Here is an 18,843-nt window from a genome sequence, read left to right on the forward strand (position 1 = left end):
TCACGACCTGCGATTCGCTCGTGGAGCCTGGGAGTGAGGAAGTGATGACGGTGGTGGTGGTGGTGCTGTGTGACAGTTAGTAGTTGTTGTTGGTGGTGATGCTGAGTGATTAGTGGTTGTTGTTGTTGTTGGTGATGCTGTGTGACTGGTAGTTGTTGTGGGGGGGGGGGGGGTGACAAAGAGGGCGCCATGCGGACGCGGTGAGCCGCGATGCAGAGGCGGCGTGGCTCCGAGAGCCTCCAGCAGGACGGTGACCTCGACTCGAGGTGAGCCGCCACCACCAACACCACCACCACCACCACCCCCCTCCACCACCACCGCCGCCACCACCACCACCACCCCCCTCCACCACCACCTCCACCACCACCTCCACCACCACCCATCACCACCGTCACCACCACCGTCACCACCGCCGTCACCACCGCCGCCACCACCGCCGCCACCACCACCAACGCCACCACCACCACCAACGCCACCCCCCCTCCACCACCGCCACCACCACCACCACCAACGCCACCACCACCATCACCACCCCCCCTCCACCAACGCCACCACCATCACCACCACCCCCCCTCCACCACCACCACCAACGCCACCACCCCCCCTCCACCACCACCACCACCACCAACGCCACCACCCCCCCCTCCACCACCACCACCACCAACGCCACCACCACCATCACCACCCCCCCCTCCACCACCACCACCAACGCCACCACCACCATCACCACCCCCCCTCCACCACCGCCACCACCATCACCACCCCCCCTCCACCACCACCACCATCACCACCACCATCACCACCACCATCACCACCACCATCACCACCCCCCCTCCACCACCACCACCACCAACGCCACCACCACCATCACCACCCCCCCTCCACCACCACCACCACCAACGCCACCACCACCATCACCACCCCCCCTCCACCATCACCACCACCATCACCACCACCATCACCACCCCTCCTCCACCACCCCTCCTCCACCACTACCACCACCAACGCCACCACCACCATCACCACCCCCCCTCCACCACCACCACCAACGCCACCACCACCATCACCACCCCCCCTCCACCATCACCACCACCATCACCACCACCATCACCACCCCTCCTCCACCACCACCAACGCCACCACCACCATCACCACCCCCCCTCCACCACCACCACCACCGCGGCCTCCAGCGAGGGCCCTGGGCAGGTGGAGGGGGGGGGCGGGGGGGGCAGGTGGAGGGGGGGGGGGCAGGTGGAGGGGGGGCAGGTGGAGGGGGGGGCGGGGGGGGGCAGGTGGAGGGGGGGGCAGGTGGAGGGGGGGGGCAGGTGGAGGGGGGGGGCAGGTGGAGGGGGGGGGGCAGGTGGAGGGGGGGGCGGGGGGGGCAGGTGGAGGGGGGGGCGGGGGGGGCAGGTGGAGGGGGGGGGGGGCAGGTGGAGGGGGGGGCAGGTGGAGGGGGGGGGGCGGGGGGGGGCAGGTGGAGGGGGGGGCGGGGGGGGGCAGGTGGAGGGGGGGGCAGGTGGAGGGGGGGGGCAGGTGGAGGGGGGGGGGCAGGTGGAGGGGGGGGGGCAGGTGGAGGGGGGGGTGGAGGGGGGCAGGTGGAGGGGGGGGGGCGGGGGGGCAGGAGGGGGGGGCCACTCCGACGGGCAGACGCCTTCGATCCGCTGCTGGATGACAGCCATCCCAAGCCGCCAGCCCCTCGCCTGTTGGTGGTGGTGGTGGTGGTGAGGTTGCCATACTTCACCACCACACTCCTGCTCGGAGTGAAGGCCGGCGAGCAATAGGGCCGCGGGAGCATAGAGAGAACAGTACAACCGCTGGTAACGCGTCGGCTTTCGCGACCAATATTATTAATCATAAATGGTTTTGTGTTCGATCGCGTCAGTATCGATGTGTCGTCACCCTCCACCACCCGATGATGGTGGATGTGACTACAAAGCGAAACGTCGTACTACTCCAATTGTTAACGTGGGCTGAAGTAGTTACACTACACTATACACTACACTAAACACTACTATACACTACACTATACACTACTATACACTACACTATACACTACACTACACACTACACTATACTCTACACTACACTATACACTACACTATACACTACACTATATACTACACTATTCACTAGTGCTGTACTAGTGTAGTAGGTTCCAGGAGACTTGGACGATGTAGTTGGAGGCACACTTATTTATTAAGCACAAAGTACATAACAGGCCGAGATGTACAACACTTGAAGGGGTATCGGCCCCTTCACCCGTCTAACTGGGAGATCAACACTCTATGCCACGGCTAGCCTACTCCTAGGTCCTCCACTACAGGGCTAGGGGAGGCTAGTTAACCCAGCTCTGGTTAAGCTGGGATTACGGCACCCTGAGTCCCCAGACCGGCTCTTACAAGAGCATCGGCTCTGGGCTCTCGGGGCCACGCCACTGGCTTGCCCTGGTCGCTCCTGAGAAGGACAGCGATCCAGGAGAGTCCCAGGGCCTATCGAGCAGGTCTTCTTGCTTCGCTGGTTAAGGCTGAACACTGAACCCCGAGCCCTCCGGCTCACCGCCTTATATAGCAACTCCCCCACTGAGGGGTGGGGCCGTGGGGGATCCCAGCTCCGTGTCAGCCCCCCAGGCTGAACGGTGCGGACGTGGATGTAAGCACCTCTCGGCATACGGGTGTAATAATGGACTCGACCACGATGTCTGGCTTGGTGTCCTTTATTCGGTTCTTCTCTCTTAACCCGCACGGCTGTCCTTCTATAAGACTCTATACTGACACTGATACTGCTCTCCTGCAGTTTCTCCCCTCGTCGTTCTCTCAGCCTCTCTCTCCTCTCGTCGCTCTCGTAGCCTCTCCCTCACACACAGCCTCGCCGGCTGTGTTCCCCGCAGCTCCTCGTCCGCCTTCTCTCCAGCCGCCCCACCGCTGTCTTCTCTCGCAGCTCCGCTGGCTGCTCCCTTAGCTGGCCACCGCTGGCCGCCGCTGCCACCCCTTGGCTTTGCCCACGTGGCCTTACTCTGGTCCAGTCCCACTCGTTCTGCCTTTCTCTTCCGGTCTCCTCCCTTAAGAACCTTAACCTTTCCTCCCACGTCACCTAACTCCACCTCTCCGTGACGTCACATCCGGGAGGTCGCCCGCGCCCGCATTACACCACCCTCCCCCGTGGAGAAAAACCCAGCCGACCTCGGCTGAACAACACCAACAGTAATGCGGGCGAACCCGAGCGTAACACACCAAAGGACACCAAGCATGCAATATAACAGTAAGAACAATCAACACAACTCAACAATCAATAACGTAGCAGAAGCAGGCAATAAATACACAGTAAGAACAATACAACATAACAATCAACGAAACACAAGGGATTTAGAGCGTGTGCGGGTCGCCGGCCCGTCCCGGACGGTCGGCGGCCCATCCGCGGAACGGGAACGTGATTGAGTTTGAGGAGCGACAGGGTGAAATCCCCCTGTCGCTGTTGGAAGTCCACCAACGTCCCGTGTCCTTGAAGGATCAGTCTTGGGCTTGTCCCGCGGATGCGTCTGCAGCGGGGTCGGAAGGGCTGCAGGGCTCGAAGGACCCGCAGATCTGGCAGGCACCCTCCGAGCAGAGCGCCTCGTCCCCTCCGGTGTCAAGGCCGGCCTGCCTGGAACAGGTACGACAGGCGCTCTAGCAAGATCAATGGACGCAGGCGGGGGAGAGTCGGCAGCAACAGACCCCGGCAAGGCAACATTGGGAGATGATGCATCATGTAGGGGAGCAACATACGGTTTCAAGCGCGACGTGTGAACAAACCAGCGGCGAGAACCAATTTGAACACGCGCCGACTGAGGATTAGGAACCTCAATGAGGCGGACAGGCCCTCGCCAAGGTTTGTGAAATTTGGGAGAGGTACCCGGCCGCACCTGCGGGCAATGGAGCCAGGCCAGGTCCCCAACCTTCCAGGGGCACTCCCCTTTGGAACGCCGTGCGTACCTCTCATTTCGGGCCTGAGCTTTGGCCGTAGCCACACGGGCACTCTCCCGCGCCTCCGAGACCCGGCGAACAGTGTCCCGAATGTAGTCAGGAAGCGGTTTACAAGGTCCCCTCACACCGGTTCCCATCTGCACATCCATTGGCGGCACGTTTTCCCGACCATACATAAGGTAAAATGGCGAATAACCCGTAGCCGCATGAGGAGTCATCCTGTACGCCGAAAGCACCCCCGGGATGTGCAGGTCCCAATCCGATTGTTGCTCACTCACCGTGTGGCACAGCATGGCAGACAATGTCCGGTTTAGCCGCTCAACCATACCATCCGTTTGCGGATGGTATGGGGATGTCCGGACCTTCTTAGTCCCTAGGCCCGCGCATACTTCCGCCAATAATTTCGAAGAAAAATTTCGGCCCTGATCCGTAAGGAGTCTCTCCGGCGCACCCTTGTCCATAACATATCCGAACAAAAAGGCGTCGGTAATGGCCGCGGCCGATTGATCGGGCAACGGCCAGGCCATCGGCCAACGGGAGAGGTACTCAACCCCGACCAGCAAATATTTATTACCCCTCGCCGAAGGTGGGAAAGGTCCCAAAATGTCCAGTGCCACCAATTCATTGACCCGAGACACCCGAATTGACTGTAAGGGTGGCACATAAGGATGTTTAGGAGGCTTACGCCGGGCACAGTCAGGGCACGCGCGGACGTGCCCCACGACATCCGTCGACATGCCGTGCCAAAAATAATGACGTTGCAACGTCAACAAGGTCTTCTGCACACCCAGATGTAATAGCGTGTCACAATGGAGAGTTCTAATCAACTCGTATCGGAGGGACGCAGGCACCACTAGACGCCAGTGTTCCTGGAGACTTTCCCTCCACATAAGCAGACCATCTCGGACCGCGGTTTCCGGCGCACCCTCCGTAACCGGACCCCCAACCTCCACTTTGGATCGCTTCCGCAAGGACACTAACGACTCATCCATCATTTGCTCCCTTATCCAAACAGACCGTGGCAGATTCAAAACCCCATCAGTCGGCCCCGGTTCCACAGTAGCATCCGACTTCTCCACAGCCAATACCACCGGCTGAGGGGGGGGTAGGCTGGGCGCACATCTCTGCGTCCCCGACGCACATTTGCAAGGGGAGCGCTGCGGCAACCTAGAAAGTGCGTCTGCGTTCGCATGGCGCACCCCTTTACGATGGTGAATTTGAAATGAAAATTCTTGCAGCGTGTCCAACCAACGCGACAGCTGGCCGGAAGGTTGATCCATTTTAAGGGCATATTGCAAGGCCGCATGATCCGTACGTACGATAAAGGAACGGCCGTACAGGTACGGTCGAAACTGACGTAGGAAAAAAACAACGGCTAAGAGTTCCCTGCGAGTGACACAGTAGCGTGTTTCCGCGGGCGACAGGACCCGGCTACCATACGCAACGACGCGCTCTACGCCCCCTTTAGACTGAGACAACACCGCGCCAATACCTGTGTCGCTCGCATCCGTATCAAGAATGAACGGTTGATTGAAATCCGGATAATCCAATGTTGGGGCGGTAGCCAACAGATTACGCAGACTCTGAAAGGCCGCCTCTTCCGGCGGTCCCCACGCAAACTTACGTCCCTTACCCGTAAGGAGGTGCAAGGGCCTCGCGATGGTCGCAAAATTCGGTACAAATCTTCGATAATACGAGGCAAATCCCAGAAAGCGACGTACATCCCCCACGGTGACCGGAGTCGGCCAATCTCGGACGCACGCCGTTTTTTCCGGGTCCGTAGACACCCCCTCAGCACTCACGATGTGCCCCAAATAACGGACGGACCGTTGCAGTAGGTGACATTTCTTTGGTTTAAATTTCAAGTTCGCGGAGCGCATCCTCGCGAACACCGTCTCCAGCCGCCTTAAATGTTCATCAAATGTGCGGCTGAAGACGATGATATCGTCCAAATATATGAGACATGTCTCCCACTGCAACCCCGTCAAAACGAGTTCCATGAGCCTTTGAAATGTGGCAGGGGCCGCATTCAGCCCCATCGGAAGGCAGTTAAATTGAAACAACCCCTGCGGCGTACGGAATGCGGTCTTCTCCCGTGAGGGCTCGTCAAGGGGAAGCTGCCAAAATCCCGAAGAGAGGTCCAGTGTAGAGAAATACTTAGCCCCCGACAATGCGTCGAGGGAGTCGTCCATACGCGGCAGGGGATACGCATCTGCCACCGATATCTTATTCAATTTTCGAAAGTCAACACAGAATCGCAATTTGCCATCCTTTTTCTTAACCAAAACCACAGGCGCGCCCCATGGGCTGTTCGACGGCGATATAATATCCGCAGCCAACATATCCTCCACTGCCCCCCGAACGTGTTCTCGCTCGGCCGGACTCATTCGGTGCGAATTCAACCGAATAGGGGCAGCGTCGCCTGTAGCAATGTGATGGTGAAGCAATGAGGTGCGTCCCAAATCCAAATCATTGGAGCTGAACACATCGGAATACGTCAATAACAATTTATGAAGCGCACCCCGTTGATCCACAGACAGGGAAGAATTTCCGTCACATAAGCTAGCAATCCAGCGGTCATCCGAAGCCACAGGCTCGGAAACACCAGCAACCACTCCCTGGCTATGCGAACAATCGTGAGCCGTAAATGCCGTGGTGGCATGTGCCACAACCGTGCCGGCTGGGACACAGACATTTTCCGTACCCGCATTGAGCACCTGCAAAAACGGTAATTGATCTGGCCGGACGATGGTCTGCGCTCCGACCAGCGCCGATCCGGCCGTTATCGAGGCTGAAGGTGACAACAAGATCCCAACCGCTCCCAGCCGACCAGGCAGGGGCTTCCGATACCGCAGGGGAATAAGCATCTGTGAACCAGGTGGAATATCAACAGATGCCACGGATAGCGCCTGCACTTGTACGGCCGAAGCAGGTCGCCCCCAGGGCGACGGCAGAAACGAAATTTGACGGCCACCCGGCAGTTCAATACAATTCTCATTAATTTTGATCAAAATAGGCATCTTAGCCAGAAAATCAGTGCCCAATAAACAGGGAACTGCCAAGGATCTTGAAATCAACACAACGCCCGAGGCCGACACATCCCCAATAGATATTTTAGCGTCCACCTGGCCCACGATGCCCATACTACCCCCGTTCGCAGCGACGCACGACCCGTAAACCGGACGCACGGCCCCGGGTGGGATGCCTAACAGATGAAAAATGACATCCGAAATAATAGTCGCGGACGCCCCGGAATCGACCAAAATGCGCACGTCCACCCCTTGTATAGACCCCGGCACGGTGGACGAACCCGTAGCGGCCGCAACAACCCTCCGTGCCAATTTGCGCCACTGCGTCACAGAGCGACAAGGCCCCGTCGAAGGTCCCTCTTTAACAACAACACTATGACCGCACAACGAAGGTGATGGGTGAGGTGTAAAGCCTTGCCGGGTGTCTGGTGCGTGCCGACTTGCCTGTTTCGGTGGATCCTTGGGCGGCTTGGCCGGTAATGAGGCCTCCTGTTGTGGCGGACCCGGGATGCGGGCCCAGCAGTCCTTCGCGTAGTGGCCCTTCCGTCCGCAGCGGAAGCAATCGGCGTCGTTGCGCCGAAGCGCAGGCCTTGCATCGCGCCGCCCGCGTATCGGCGGTGCAGCACGAGAGGCCGGTCCACCGCGGCCTGACCATGGCACCGAGGCGGCCGTCAGCTCCTGAGGGCCCCGCTCATCCGGCACGTATACCGACTTCGTAGGGTCCCAACCCAGAGCGCCACCCTCCGCGACGGGCCCCCCTGTCCACGCCGTGACCTGTTTCCATCGTCGTAGGTTGAATTGTGCATCCAGACATTTCGCCGCCGCCCGGGAGGTGAGCTTCTCATGCCCGCACACCGGCATGGGAATCCCAAGATCCCGCGACAGCTCGAGCATCTTGCCCAAGATGAGAGGCTCGAGCAGGTCAGGTGTTGTATCTGGATACGCGGCCATAGCCAAATCAAGCACTGCACCCCTGTACGCCACAGGCGACTCCTCGGGCGCTCGTTGTCGTTGAGCGAATCGCCGATGCGCGTCGTCAGGTGGCTCGTAGGCGTCGGCCATTTCTTGAAAAACTCCATATAATGTCCTCTTCTTCTCGGCCTTAATGGAGCGAAAAAAACGAACAGATTCGTCGTCCAGAAGAGTCGGCAACACTTCCAAGGCCTCAGCATCGGTCCATCTCGCAGAACGGACCGCCGCTAAAAATCTGCAGGCGAAAGCGCTCCAGTCGCCCCCAATGGCGAATTCCTTGACCGTGGTGAGATGGCGACTCCGACTTCGCTTCACTCCGCCCTCCGCCGATGGTTCCTCCGGAGGCAAATTCAAAATGGCGTCGAATCGCGGCGTGGTCAAGATGGCGGATTCCCGCCGCGGCACGCGCAAGATGGCGGCCTCCTGCCGCGTGGCCCATGGCGCCGGGAGTGAAGAACCCGTGGCGGCCTGTGGAGCACTCTCCGCTCTCTCCGTCGCCGTGCTTGGGGTGACGAGATGACACAATTGGCCCAGGGCGTCCTTGAGAGTCTCCAGTTGCTCAGCCACCTGCAGCCATCGCCGATCAGCGTCTGATGGTGTCGGCGGCCCTGACACTGTGGCTACATCTTCCACTCCCGTCCCCGCACTCGTTTCAGCAGGGCTCTCCTCCACCACCCTGGCAGGATCCATGTTTGGAGGGAAGTCTTCGTCTTCGGACGAAGAAGCCGATGCCGGCGCTGGAACATTTTTCTTTCTCACTTGTTTCGACATGCCGTTGCACTTCCGACACCAATGTAATAATGGACTCGACCACGATGTCTGGCTTGGTGTCCTTTATTCGGTTCTTCTCTCTTAACCCGCACGGCTGTCCTTCTATAAGACTCTATACTGACACTGATACTGCTCTCCTGCAGTTTCTCCCCTCGTCGTTCTCTCAGCCTCTCTCTCCTCTCGTCGCTCTCGTAGCCTCTCCCTCACACACAGCCTCGCCGGCTGTGTTCCCCGCAGCTCCTCGTCCGCCTTCTCTCCAGCCGCCCCACCGCTGTCTTCTCTCGCAGCTCCGCTGGCTGCTCCCTTAGCTGGCCACCGCTGGCCGCCGCTGCCACCCCTTGGCTTTGCCCACGTGGCCTTACTCTGGTCCAGTCCCACTCGTTCTGCCTTCCTCTTCCGGTCTCCTCCCTTAAGAACCTTAACCTTTCCTCCCACGTCACCTAACTCCACCTCTCCGTGACGTCACATCCGGGAGGTCGCCCGCGCCCGCATTACACGGGCATAACCACGCCCAGTGTGTTTGTTTGCCCTCCGTAACACCTCTACACTAGTATACTACACTATACTATACACTACACTATATTATACACTACACTATACACTACACTATACACTAGTGCTGTACTAGTATACTACACTATACACTACACTATACACTGCGCTAAACACTACACTATACACTACTATAAACTATACACTACACTATACACTACACTAAACAGTTTTTCCCTCTACATTTACATTCCTGTCAACCCCTTATCAGTGCCCTACCAGTTCACAGACCAATTCAGACCTTACTGGTCACCCCGTGCCCTCATACATCTCAACGTTCATCCTACAAAGTCCCATCACAAGGGAGAAACACAAATAGACATTTTGTTGCCCGTATTGAAACGGCTGTACGCCATATGCACCTGCAAACTGAATTTCCCTGTACAAGAATACGGAGTAAACCGTACGGGTTTACAGCTGTGCATTTAGACTCAACATCACGCGTTTATAGGCATGTGGCTGTCATATATAATTCCACGAGGTGATGACAAGCCACTCCGTTGAGCGATCATTTGCGATAGGCCAGGTCGCTTCTGAAAAAAATGTTTCTATATTGTTGCTCATTGGGGCCTTACCTGGGAAAGCAAACAACAATCCACGCATTCCTCCTGCCTCGCAGCGTGACCCCAAGCCCAAGCGTGCATCTCTCCAATGCTTCCTCTTGCACACTTTTTAACTTTTGCTACATCGCTCGGTGGAGCCTCAAACCTCAGTTTTAGTTTCAATTCCTGAACTCGCTTCCCTCCTCCAAAAGGCCCCGACCTCAAACTCCGTTGCCTTCCCACCCCCTTCTCCCCTCCGCCGTGCATCCCGGCAGCATGGCGGGCCTCGCGGTGGGCACGGCCGGCTTCTCCACGTCCTCCGCGGGCGACGTGGTGCTGCAGATGGTGGCACGCCACGACGGAGCCGGCGGCGGCTCCTCGGGGGCGCCGCCGGGCGACGCGTCCGGGCCCGCCCACCGGCACCTGCTGTCGGCCTACGCGCCCGCGCAGCCGTCGGCGCCAGCCAGGGGTGACGGCGGAGGTGGAGGAGGAGGTGGAGACGCTGGGGACCCCGGCGGCGAGGCCGGGAATCCCACGGCGGCGTTCGCGGAGATGAGGCCGCTGCTCGGCTGGCTGCAGCGGGGGCTGCCCTTCCTGCTGCTGCTGCTCACTCGGCTCGGCTACCAGCACCGGCTCGGTGAGCGGTCGAGGCCAGCGGCCGTGCGGCAACGCGGCCACACACTCACACGGCCACACGGCCACACACTCACGCGGCCACAAACTCACGCGGCCACAAACTCACGCGGCCACAAACTCACACGGCCACACACTCACACGGCCACACACTCACGCGGCCACAAACTCACACGGCCACAAACTCACACGGCCACAAACTCACATGGCCACACACTCACACGGCCACACGGCCACACACTCACGCGGCCACACACTCACGCGGCCACACACTCACGCGGCCACACGGCTGCACTGACAACGACCTGAGCTCACGTGCACACTACACGAGCACCTCACCTCCGGGGATCGCTGATTGACGGGCGCCCGTCCGTGTGTCCCGATGGTTTCGTCAGGGCTCGCCGTGCTGGCCGGACTGTTCCTCACCTTCTTTTACGCCAACCGCACTCTCAAGACGCAGGTGACGCTCCGGGTGAGTTCGTTCGTCCGGACCGCCGGACCGCCGGATGGGCGGTCAGCTCGGGTTTCGAGGTTCATAATTCACGCGCGACATTTTTTACGTGAATAAAAATGCCCTACTTGATGATAAAGCCCCTTCCGTTGAGCTATCATTTGTCATAGCCAGGTTGCTTCTGAAAGAAAGTTACTTAGCTCAGTGGCGCCTTATCTGGTAAAATAAAAAATAGTTAAATTCATAGTTGAGTTTACTTCCACCAGGGCCCATGGCAGCCACGCTATGCCACTGCTTGACGAAGGCCTTCCCCCCTACACACCTGCTCTCCACCCGCTGCAACGTCTTCCCGATTGTCAGCAATGACTTCTCGCCGCCGTCTTCTTCCGAGTCTCCGAGCTCCTCGCCCCCTTCTGCTGTGAAGTCACGTGCGCCTTCCGCACGCACAGACTCACTCGGAAAATCAATTTCTGTCGATTCGGAAACGGCGCGGTTAACTTGGGAAGGCTGAAAATTCCAAATATACAGCAGCAGGCGTGAAAGTCGGAGTCGAGCCCACGACCGCCTGTATACCGCCGTTATCCTTGACCTAGCGGCCGTCACCGCTTGGGGTGAGGTGCCCTGCAACCAAGGACCGCCCTTGTCGTCGTCCGGCACGGTCGGACCGGCGTCCCTAGAACTGCGCTTCGGTCTCGCTCGTGTGCCTTCCGTTGGCCGCGTCGTCCATGTGCGTTGCGTGCGTGCGTTGCGTGGGCGCGTTGCGTGCGCGCGTTTCGTGCGTCCGTTGAACACCTTTGCCCATGCACGTGCGGCTGCAGGAGCGGAGGTCGTGCGTGAAGACGCTGTGGCTCCTCGCGTTCCTGGCGGGGAACGTCGCCTTCCTCTACTACACCTTCCGCGCGCAGAGGCTGCATTACAGGTAGCAAACTAAATTTGTATTACATTTTAAAAATATTTATTTTAAACTTTTTACCAGGTAAGGCTCACTGAGCTATGGAGCTCTTTTTTTCAGAAGCGAGCTGGCTGTCACAAATGATAGCTCAACAAGAAGTGGCTCATCGTGTGGAAATGCGTAGTGGCAGCCTAATACTCGAAGCCGCGTGGCAATGTTGATTCGAAATGCGGAGGGAAAAAAATCGGAGGACCCGGAGAAAAATCCATGCGACCACGGGGAGAGAGAGAGCAAGAGACACGCAAACTGCAAACCTACAACAGGCGTCAGGGTTGGGATTAAACCCATGACCTCCTGTACACCAGGCGAGGTAGTCAACATCTCCTAGCCACCGTGGTGATGATGAGAGAGAGACGCAAACTCCAATTATACAGCAGCAGGCGTCAGGGTTGGGATCGAACCCACGACCTCCTGCACACCAGGCGAGGTAGTTAACATCTCCTAGCCACTGTGGCGCCCCACTGGGGCAAGGCAGCTGGGCCTGCCCTGCTGCCCTTTGCTGCCACTTCACCATTCTATCGCTACCTCGTGCTGCCATTTACTCTCCTGCTCTGCCCTTCCACTGACCATGGGCACTGGGCTCTGCTGGTACGCGGTGATTGGAGTTGCCACCCTTGTATGTATGATGTATGATGCATGTATGTTGTATGTTGAACTTCTTTCGCAACCGTACGTAGCCAATCGTGCTAATCGGAGGTGCGGGGGAAGGACAACAAACTAACGCACCAAAAGCAGCTCTCAAGAGATTCGTTTTCAACGTAGATTTAAAAGTGGCGTAGCTCCAGTGGCTTCCTATTATCGGAAGGAAGAGCGTTCCAGACGGCCGCAGAAGCGCATCTGAAAGCGGGGCGCGATCCAGCCACCGTCTTTGTTCGATGGCTTAGCCAAAAGCCGCCGCTGCTGCTGCTGCTGCGAGGATGACCGGAGTTCGCACGATGATGATTTACGCTCCTTGACGAGATCAGGGAGAGCGTTGCGGTTCATTTGTGGCGAGGCGCGTAACGCCGCAGGGCGGTCGTTCGTCCCCCGTCGTCGCCGTTGAGCTCACGAGAGGGGAAGAGAATGACAAATCCCGACCCCTGACTTTGTTCGCTCGCTCCCCTCGCTCTGCGCTTCTCCCGACCTGCGCAGCCTCATGCTGGCGTCTCCCTCGCTGCTGCCCGTGGAGCTGTGGGATCTGCTGTGGATCGTCGGCATCGGAGACTTTGTGGGGAAGTTCATCTCTATCGGCCTCAAGTGCCTCCTGGTGGCTCTGCCTTCCGCGGTGCTGCCGTTTGGCTCACGGGTAGGTCGCGCAACGTTACGCAACGTCACTCAATGTCACGCGCGCTGCAGCTCGTTTGCTGCAGCCACATTTTTGTATTTTTTTATTTTGTAATTTTAAATTTTTTTATTTTTTTTTACACCGGGTAAGGCCCCACTGATCTATGTAGTTTTTCAGAAGCGACCCGGCTGTCAAGGACGGTAGCTCAACAAAGTGGCTCATCACCATCGTCGTCGTCGCGTGGAAATTTATAGCGGCAGCCAAATGTTCTCGAAGCGTGACGTTCATTTTTAAACGTGGAGGGAAAAGCCGGAGGGCCCGGAGAAAAATCCACGTGACTATCGGGAGAGAGAGAGACGCAAACTCTAAATATACAGCAGAAGGCGTCAGAGTCTGGATGGAACCCACGACCTCCTGTATACCAGGCGAGGTAGTTAACATCTCGCCACTGTAGCGCCCCTTGCGACCGATGAGAGGACCTACGCAGGTTACAGACTGTTACTGGGTGTAAGTGGGCTTGGGTGGCACGCGTTACTTGAAGGGATGATGGCCGTTGCGGATGAGAGTTATCGCCGGGTGGCAGCCAATGGGGTCACGTCCTCCGCGGAGATGGAGCGGCGAGATCGGCTCGCGTGCAGGTGCTGGGTGGATCGTTGCATTGCGGAGCCGTGAGAGGTGGCGGCGACGGCTTTGTTGGGGGGGGGGGTGAGGCCCTTCAGCCCTTCAGCCCTTCAGCGGATTGATCACGGCTACCGATGACGATGCCTCGAAACTTTCCTACTTAGATTCTGTGCGTGGGGTGGGGGGATGTCTCCTGCAGGGGCGATGGTACGTGTTGGTGGAGGAGGGCAGTCAACTGTACCGCTACTTGCTCCCCGCGCTGCCGTGGTTCCACTTCCTCATGGGCACCAGGAGGCCCGGCGAGGCGAGGCTCTTCCACATGCTGCTTGCCCTCCTGTACTTCTGCGCGAAGGTGAGCAGGCCGGCGGTGGGCGCATAACCTCACGGCAAGTCCTCAAGGCCAGTGAAGCAGAGGTCGGAACCGGGTACCCGATACCCATACCCTACCCGATACCTGGCTACCCGTACCCAGCCGGGTACAGGTACGGGTACCCGTTTGCGACCCTGGTGCGGCCGGGTACGGGTACGGGTAGGCCGTGAGTCACTGGTGAGTAACTGTTTGTCACTCATTTCCCAACGTCTTGTCTCTTCTCACAATTCAAGTTCCTAGAATCAACTCACCCGCGCCTGCAACATAGCTTCATCCCAGAGGTCGCAATCAGGTACCCGATACCCGTACCCTACCCTACCCGTACCCGGCCGGGTACCCGGCCGGGTACGGGTAGGGTACGGGTACGGCCGGGTACGGGTACCCGTTTGCGACCCTGGTGCGGCCGGGTACGGGTACGGGTAAGGAATCAAAACCCGTTTGCGACCTCTGCAGTGAAGCACTCTGTCCAGACCTCCGTTTGACCAGCCAGGGTGGGAGCTAGGCACGTGACCAGCGCTGGAGGGGGGCGGGGGTTGGTGGTTCGCCCCGTGAATGTCGTGGGCGTCTAGGATGTGCCGTGCCGTGGCTCGCCCGGAGGTGGTACAGCGAGTGGACTAATCGCCATCTGTTTCCTGTCTGTACTAACTAGAATTAACTGGACTGGACACAAATGATAGGTCAATGAAGTGGCTTATCGCGTGGAAATTTATTGCAGCCAAATAACTCTAAATGTGTTTTTTATTCTCAATATGGAGGAAAAAACCCGTCACGACCACAGGGTTCAGGGTCGGGATCGATCTCACGACCGTCAGTATAGCAAGCGAGGTAACATCTCGCCACCGTGTATGGGGATCGAGTGTGGCCCCCTTGCACTTGTGGTTTTCTCCAGGTGCTCAGCCTTAAATGTAGCTGGACGCTCCTGAAAAATAATCCTCGGTTTCAGTGTGCTAGGCCAGGCCGCTTCCCGTGCACGCAACAACAACCACAACAACAACCGCCATTCGCCACTAAGTGGCGGTGACGTCACCATGGCGCTTGTGCCAGGCCATGTGCACTTTAAGGCCACGTGAAGTGTCGCACACGCTCACACACGCGTACACACACACACACCTATCAATACCACGCACCCAGCGCTCCAGATGAGCTCCAGCAACCCGCGCGCTGCCCGGCGTGGCGATGCGTAGTCCAAGTAAGGAGAGCGAGAGAGAGGCTGCTGTAAGGAGAGTAAGGAGAGCGAGAGAGAGTGAGAGAGAGGCCTCCTCCGCAGGCTGCCCGCTGCTGCGACCGTCAAGAGCTGTCGCCCTTTCTCCCGCAGTGTCTGGGCCTGTACAGCAACGTCACCGCACTGAGGAAGTCGTGCGCCATGGCGTGCGCCCAGCAGGTGCGTCGGAAGCGTCGCACGCTGACACGAAACCCCGGCGACCCGAGTTCGATTCCCGCTCACCGCCACCAAAGCCTGCGGCGATTATCTGAACCGGTCCTGGGCCCTTCCCTAGGTCGATTCGGCTTCGAATGAGTACCCTGTGCGGTGTGTAAGCATCACCACTGGGGAGACAAAGGCGGACGGGCGTGGTGCTGGCCGCCCACCCCGTCGTGTGCCGTTCCGGCCTTCAAAGGTACTCGCTTAACAGCACTTGCCCCAACAGTCTCTTAGGGCTACACGGGAGGTCTTTGTCTTTGTTCCCAAGTGGAGAGCGGCGGCGCATTAGTTAGCGCTGCCGCGCTACGACCCCGGCGACCCACCTGAGTTCGACTCCCGCTCACGACCACAAGACTGCGGCCAATGTTTGAACCGGGCCTGGGCCTCGCCGAGACCGACCCGTCCTTGTACGAGTACCTGGTGCGGCGGCGTGCAAGCATCAGCACTGGGGAGACAAAGGCGGACGGGCGTGGTTGGCTTGGCCACCCCACCCCCCTCCTGTGCCACGGTGCCGGCCTTCATAGGCGCTGCTCCCGCTCGCTAAGAGCACTTGCTCCCAACGGTCTGTGAAGATTACGCGTGGTGTGGTGGCGTGGTGTGGTGGGATCTCTGTGTTTGTTCCCAGGTGTACGGCGTGCCGGCCAGCAAGCAGCAGTGCGTGGAGGCCGGCGACATCTGCCCCATCTGCCAGGCCGCCTTCGCCCAGCCGCTGATGCTCGTGTGCAGAGTAAGCGTCACCCCCCCCGGCCCCAATGGTTCCATACAGACCCCTGGCTCCATCCACGAGCCGCAGTCTCCATGTGTTTATTTACGCAGTAGAACCCCTTCCTCTGAACGACGGTGATTGGTTCCACGAGTGATTTTGGTGGTTAGTGTGCTGCCGCTACCAACCTGGCGACCCGAGTTCGATTCTCGCTCACTGCCAACGACGATTATCTAAACCATTCCTGGGTCTCCCCTAGGTCGACTCAGCCTCAAATGAGTAGCTGTTGCAGTGTCTAAACATCGCCACTAGGGAGACAAAGGCGACCGGGCGTGGTGTTGGCCACTCACCCCCTCCTGTGCCGTTCCGGCCTTCATAGGTGCTCCTCGCTAACAGCACTTGCACCAACAGTCTGGCAAGGCTATACGGGGGATCTTTGTCTTTGTTTGATTGTGTGTATGCGTGTTGCATGCTGTGTGTTTGTTGACCGCGTGTGTGTTAAAAAAGGGGAGGAAAATCTTCTAGGGGGGTGTCATCATATCAATATGCGTGGAATGCCAGGCTGTCACCGTGCGTGCTATGCCAGGCTGCGTGCCGTGTGTCTGTGCCGTGCTCGCGTCCCGTGCTAACTCCGCGTGTGGCGTGCGGCGTGTGGCGTGTGTCGTGCTACAGCACGTGCTGTGCGCGGAGTGCATGGCGCTGTGGTGCGACCGCGAGCGCGCCTGCCCCCTGTGCCGCGTCCTCATCAGCCCCTGCGCCCCTCGCTGGCGCGACGGGTCCACGTCCGCCCACTTGCAGCTCTACTAGGCGCCCGCCGGCTGCAGCTCCACCGCGGCCCGTGCCACCACTGGATTGGAGCCACGGTGGCCGACGTGCGGTGCGAAAGTAGTCCCGACACGCACACGTATGAGGCGGCCGCCGGCGACGCTGCCGCAGCGACGGCTCCTCCGTTTACCGAACGTCTCCGATCGCAGTTTATTAGCCTGGGTGGGGACCCCACCCCCTGATGGCGGCAGATGCTCCTGGAGCCACCGGTATATATAAAAAAAACACACAAAGGCGGCAATCTTCCGCCGGCCGTGAAGGTTAAAGGCGCAGCCCTGCAACCGCCTGTTCAGGCAACTGCCGGCAGAATAAATGGCTTCCGCTTGAGGAAGCTCGAGAGAGCGCCATTCTGTGGGGTATTTGGCCTACCCTTCCATGCTGGCCCAGACATCTTGTAAGAGGCGGTTTTCAGATGTTTCTGCTGCTAGGCGGTCGGAGGTGTGGGGGGATTGAACCGGAGATGTCCGGATTCTCTGCTGTTCATTGGATGTTTAAAACCCGGTCACATTCTTCACATGGTGGTGTCGGTCCAAACACTACTTTGAAAAATATAACAAGATGACCGCACGTTGTTAGGAAGTACACAATAGCCATCTCCGTATAGCTCGAGGTTTTGAATGTCGCGTCCCATGTGAGAGAGGTCGTGAGTTTCCAGTTGTGCCGTCACGTGGACAAATCTAAGTGAGCGCGTTTCTGTTTTGTAAAGTTTCGAATCAGTCCCCTCCGACTGCGACTCCTCATCGTAACTACCGTTTGATTGAAGAAAGAAATACACTTTCAAGAAGAGTCATTGGTGCTCCGAATGCCCTTGCCATGCACATGAAGTGGATTCTTCAATAGGGGGGAGGTCGGATGTTGAACTTCTTTCGCTCCGTACGTAGCCGACCGTGGCTTATCGGAGGTGCGGGGGAAGGACAAACTAAACAACAAAGCAGTTCGAAAGAAATGGGTTTTCAATCTACATTTAAAAGTGAATAGCTCCAGTGGCTTCCTCACATTGGAAGGAAAAACGTTGCAGGCGTCCGCAGAAGCGCATCTCTGTCCGACGGCCACCGTCTGCTGCTGCGACGGTGCTTTACGCTCCTCGACGAGATCAGTGAGGTTATTGTGGCTTCATTTGTGGCCAGCACTTTGTGTGTGTGTGTCTAATGAGTGCGATCTTGTAACGGGGGGGGCTGTGCCAGGCGGTCGGCCCCCACCGATGCCCACTTGGATGACGTCTTCATTCGCCACGTGTAACAGCATTCGCTAAATAAAGTTTTACGAAGTGAGGGTCAATACCAAAAGTGTCCGTCTCTTTATACGCCCGTTGCCAGAAGCCGCAGCTTGCACGGCACCCATTTCGGACACGAAGAAAACGTGCCGCTAAAAATCTGGCAGTCCGCGAGCATTGGTTCAAGGAAGCTCGACTGCCGATGAGACTGCTGCACGTCGAAATCGGTCCACGGTTTGCATGGAAGCAACGCTGCTGACAAAATGCACTCCCAGGCCTGTGTACAAATGTTTTTTTTCTCTGCAGAGATAAGGAGGCGTACGTTGTGAAGGATTATTTTGCACATTACTACGTACTCTGATACAAAGAAGCCGCAATGTGTGTTGCCCTTGACGCAGACTGTGGGGAGACGTCCCGAAACACGAATTGGCATCAACATCTGCCGCTCTGCTCCCCGCCACGCGCTTTATCGCAGCCTCCGCTCAACCTTTGCTCGGTGGAAGGTCCGCTCATCGCCTCCCCCAATGACCAGTCATCCGTGCCGTCACCTTTCCCGCCGCTGTTCA

At 58.3% G+C, this 18,843-nt stretch overlaps 1 protein-coding gene across 1 annotated transcript; it reads left to right on the forward strand.

Annotated features, from left to right (window-relative positions):
- The first annotated feature begins 17 nt into the window (after positions 1-17).
- Positions 18-18,350, forward strand: LOC133348969 (RING finger and transmembrane domain-containing protein 2-like). Its single transcript, XM_061562142.1, has 9 exons — positions 18-266; positions 10,101-10,462; positions 10,854-10,930; positions 11,728-11,828; positions 12,993-13,146; positions 13,946-14,098; positions 15,432-15,497; positions 16,162-16,263; positions 16,912-18,350. The coding sequence occupies exons 1-9, from the start codon at positions 211-213 to the stop codon at positions 17,044-17,046; spliced, it is 1,206 nt and encodes a 401-aa protein (XP_061418126.1). The 5' UTR covers positions 18-210; the 3' UTR covers positions 17,047-18,350.
- The last annotated feature ends 493 nt before the right edge of the window (positions 18,351-18,843 follow it).

Source organism: Lethenteron reissneri, chromosome 28 (assembly GCF_015708825.2).
Source record: "Lethenteron reissneri isolate LAM-NWPU_2019-01 chromosome 28, ASM1570882v1, whole genome shotgun sequence".
Classification (NCBI taxonomy): Eukaryota; Metazoa; Chordata; class Hyperoartia; order Petromyzontiformes; family Petromyzontidae; genus Lethenteron; species Lethenteron reissneri.

Coding starts and splice junctions, on each gene's coding strand:
- LOC133348969 (XM_061562142.1), top strand. CDS start 211: ATGCAGAGGCGGCGTGGCTCCGAGAGCCTCCAGCAGGACGGTGACCTC. Junction 10,463..10,853: donor CGGCTACCAGCACCGGCTCG/GTGAGCGGTCGA, acceptor TGGTTTCGTCAG/GGCTCGCCGTGCTGGCCGGA. Junction 11,829..12,992: donor GCGCAGAGGCTGCATTACAG/GTAGCAAACTAA, acceptor CGACCTGCGCAG/CCTCATGCTGGCGTCTCCCT.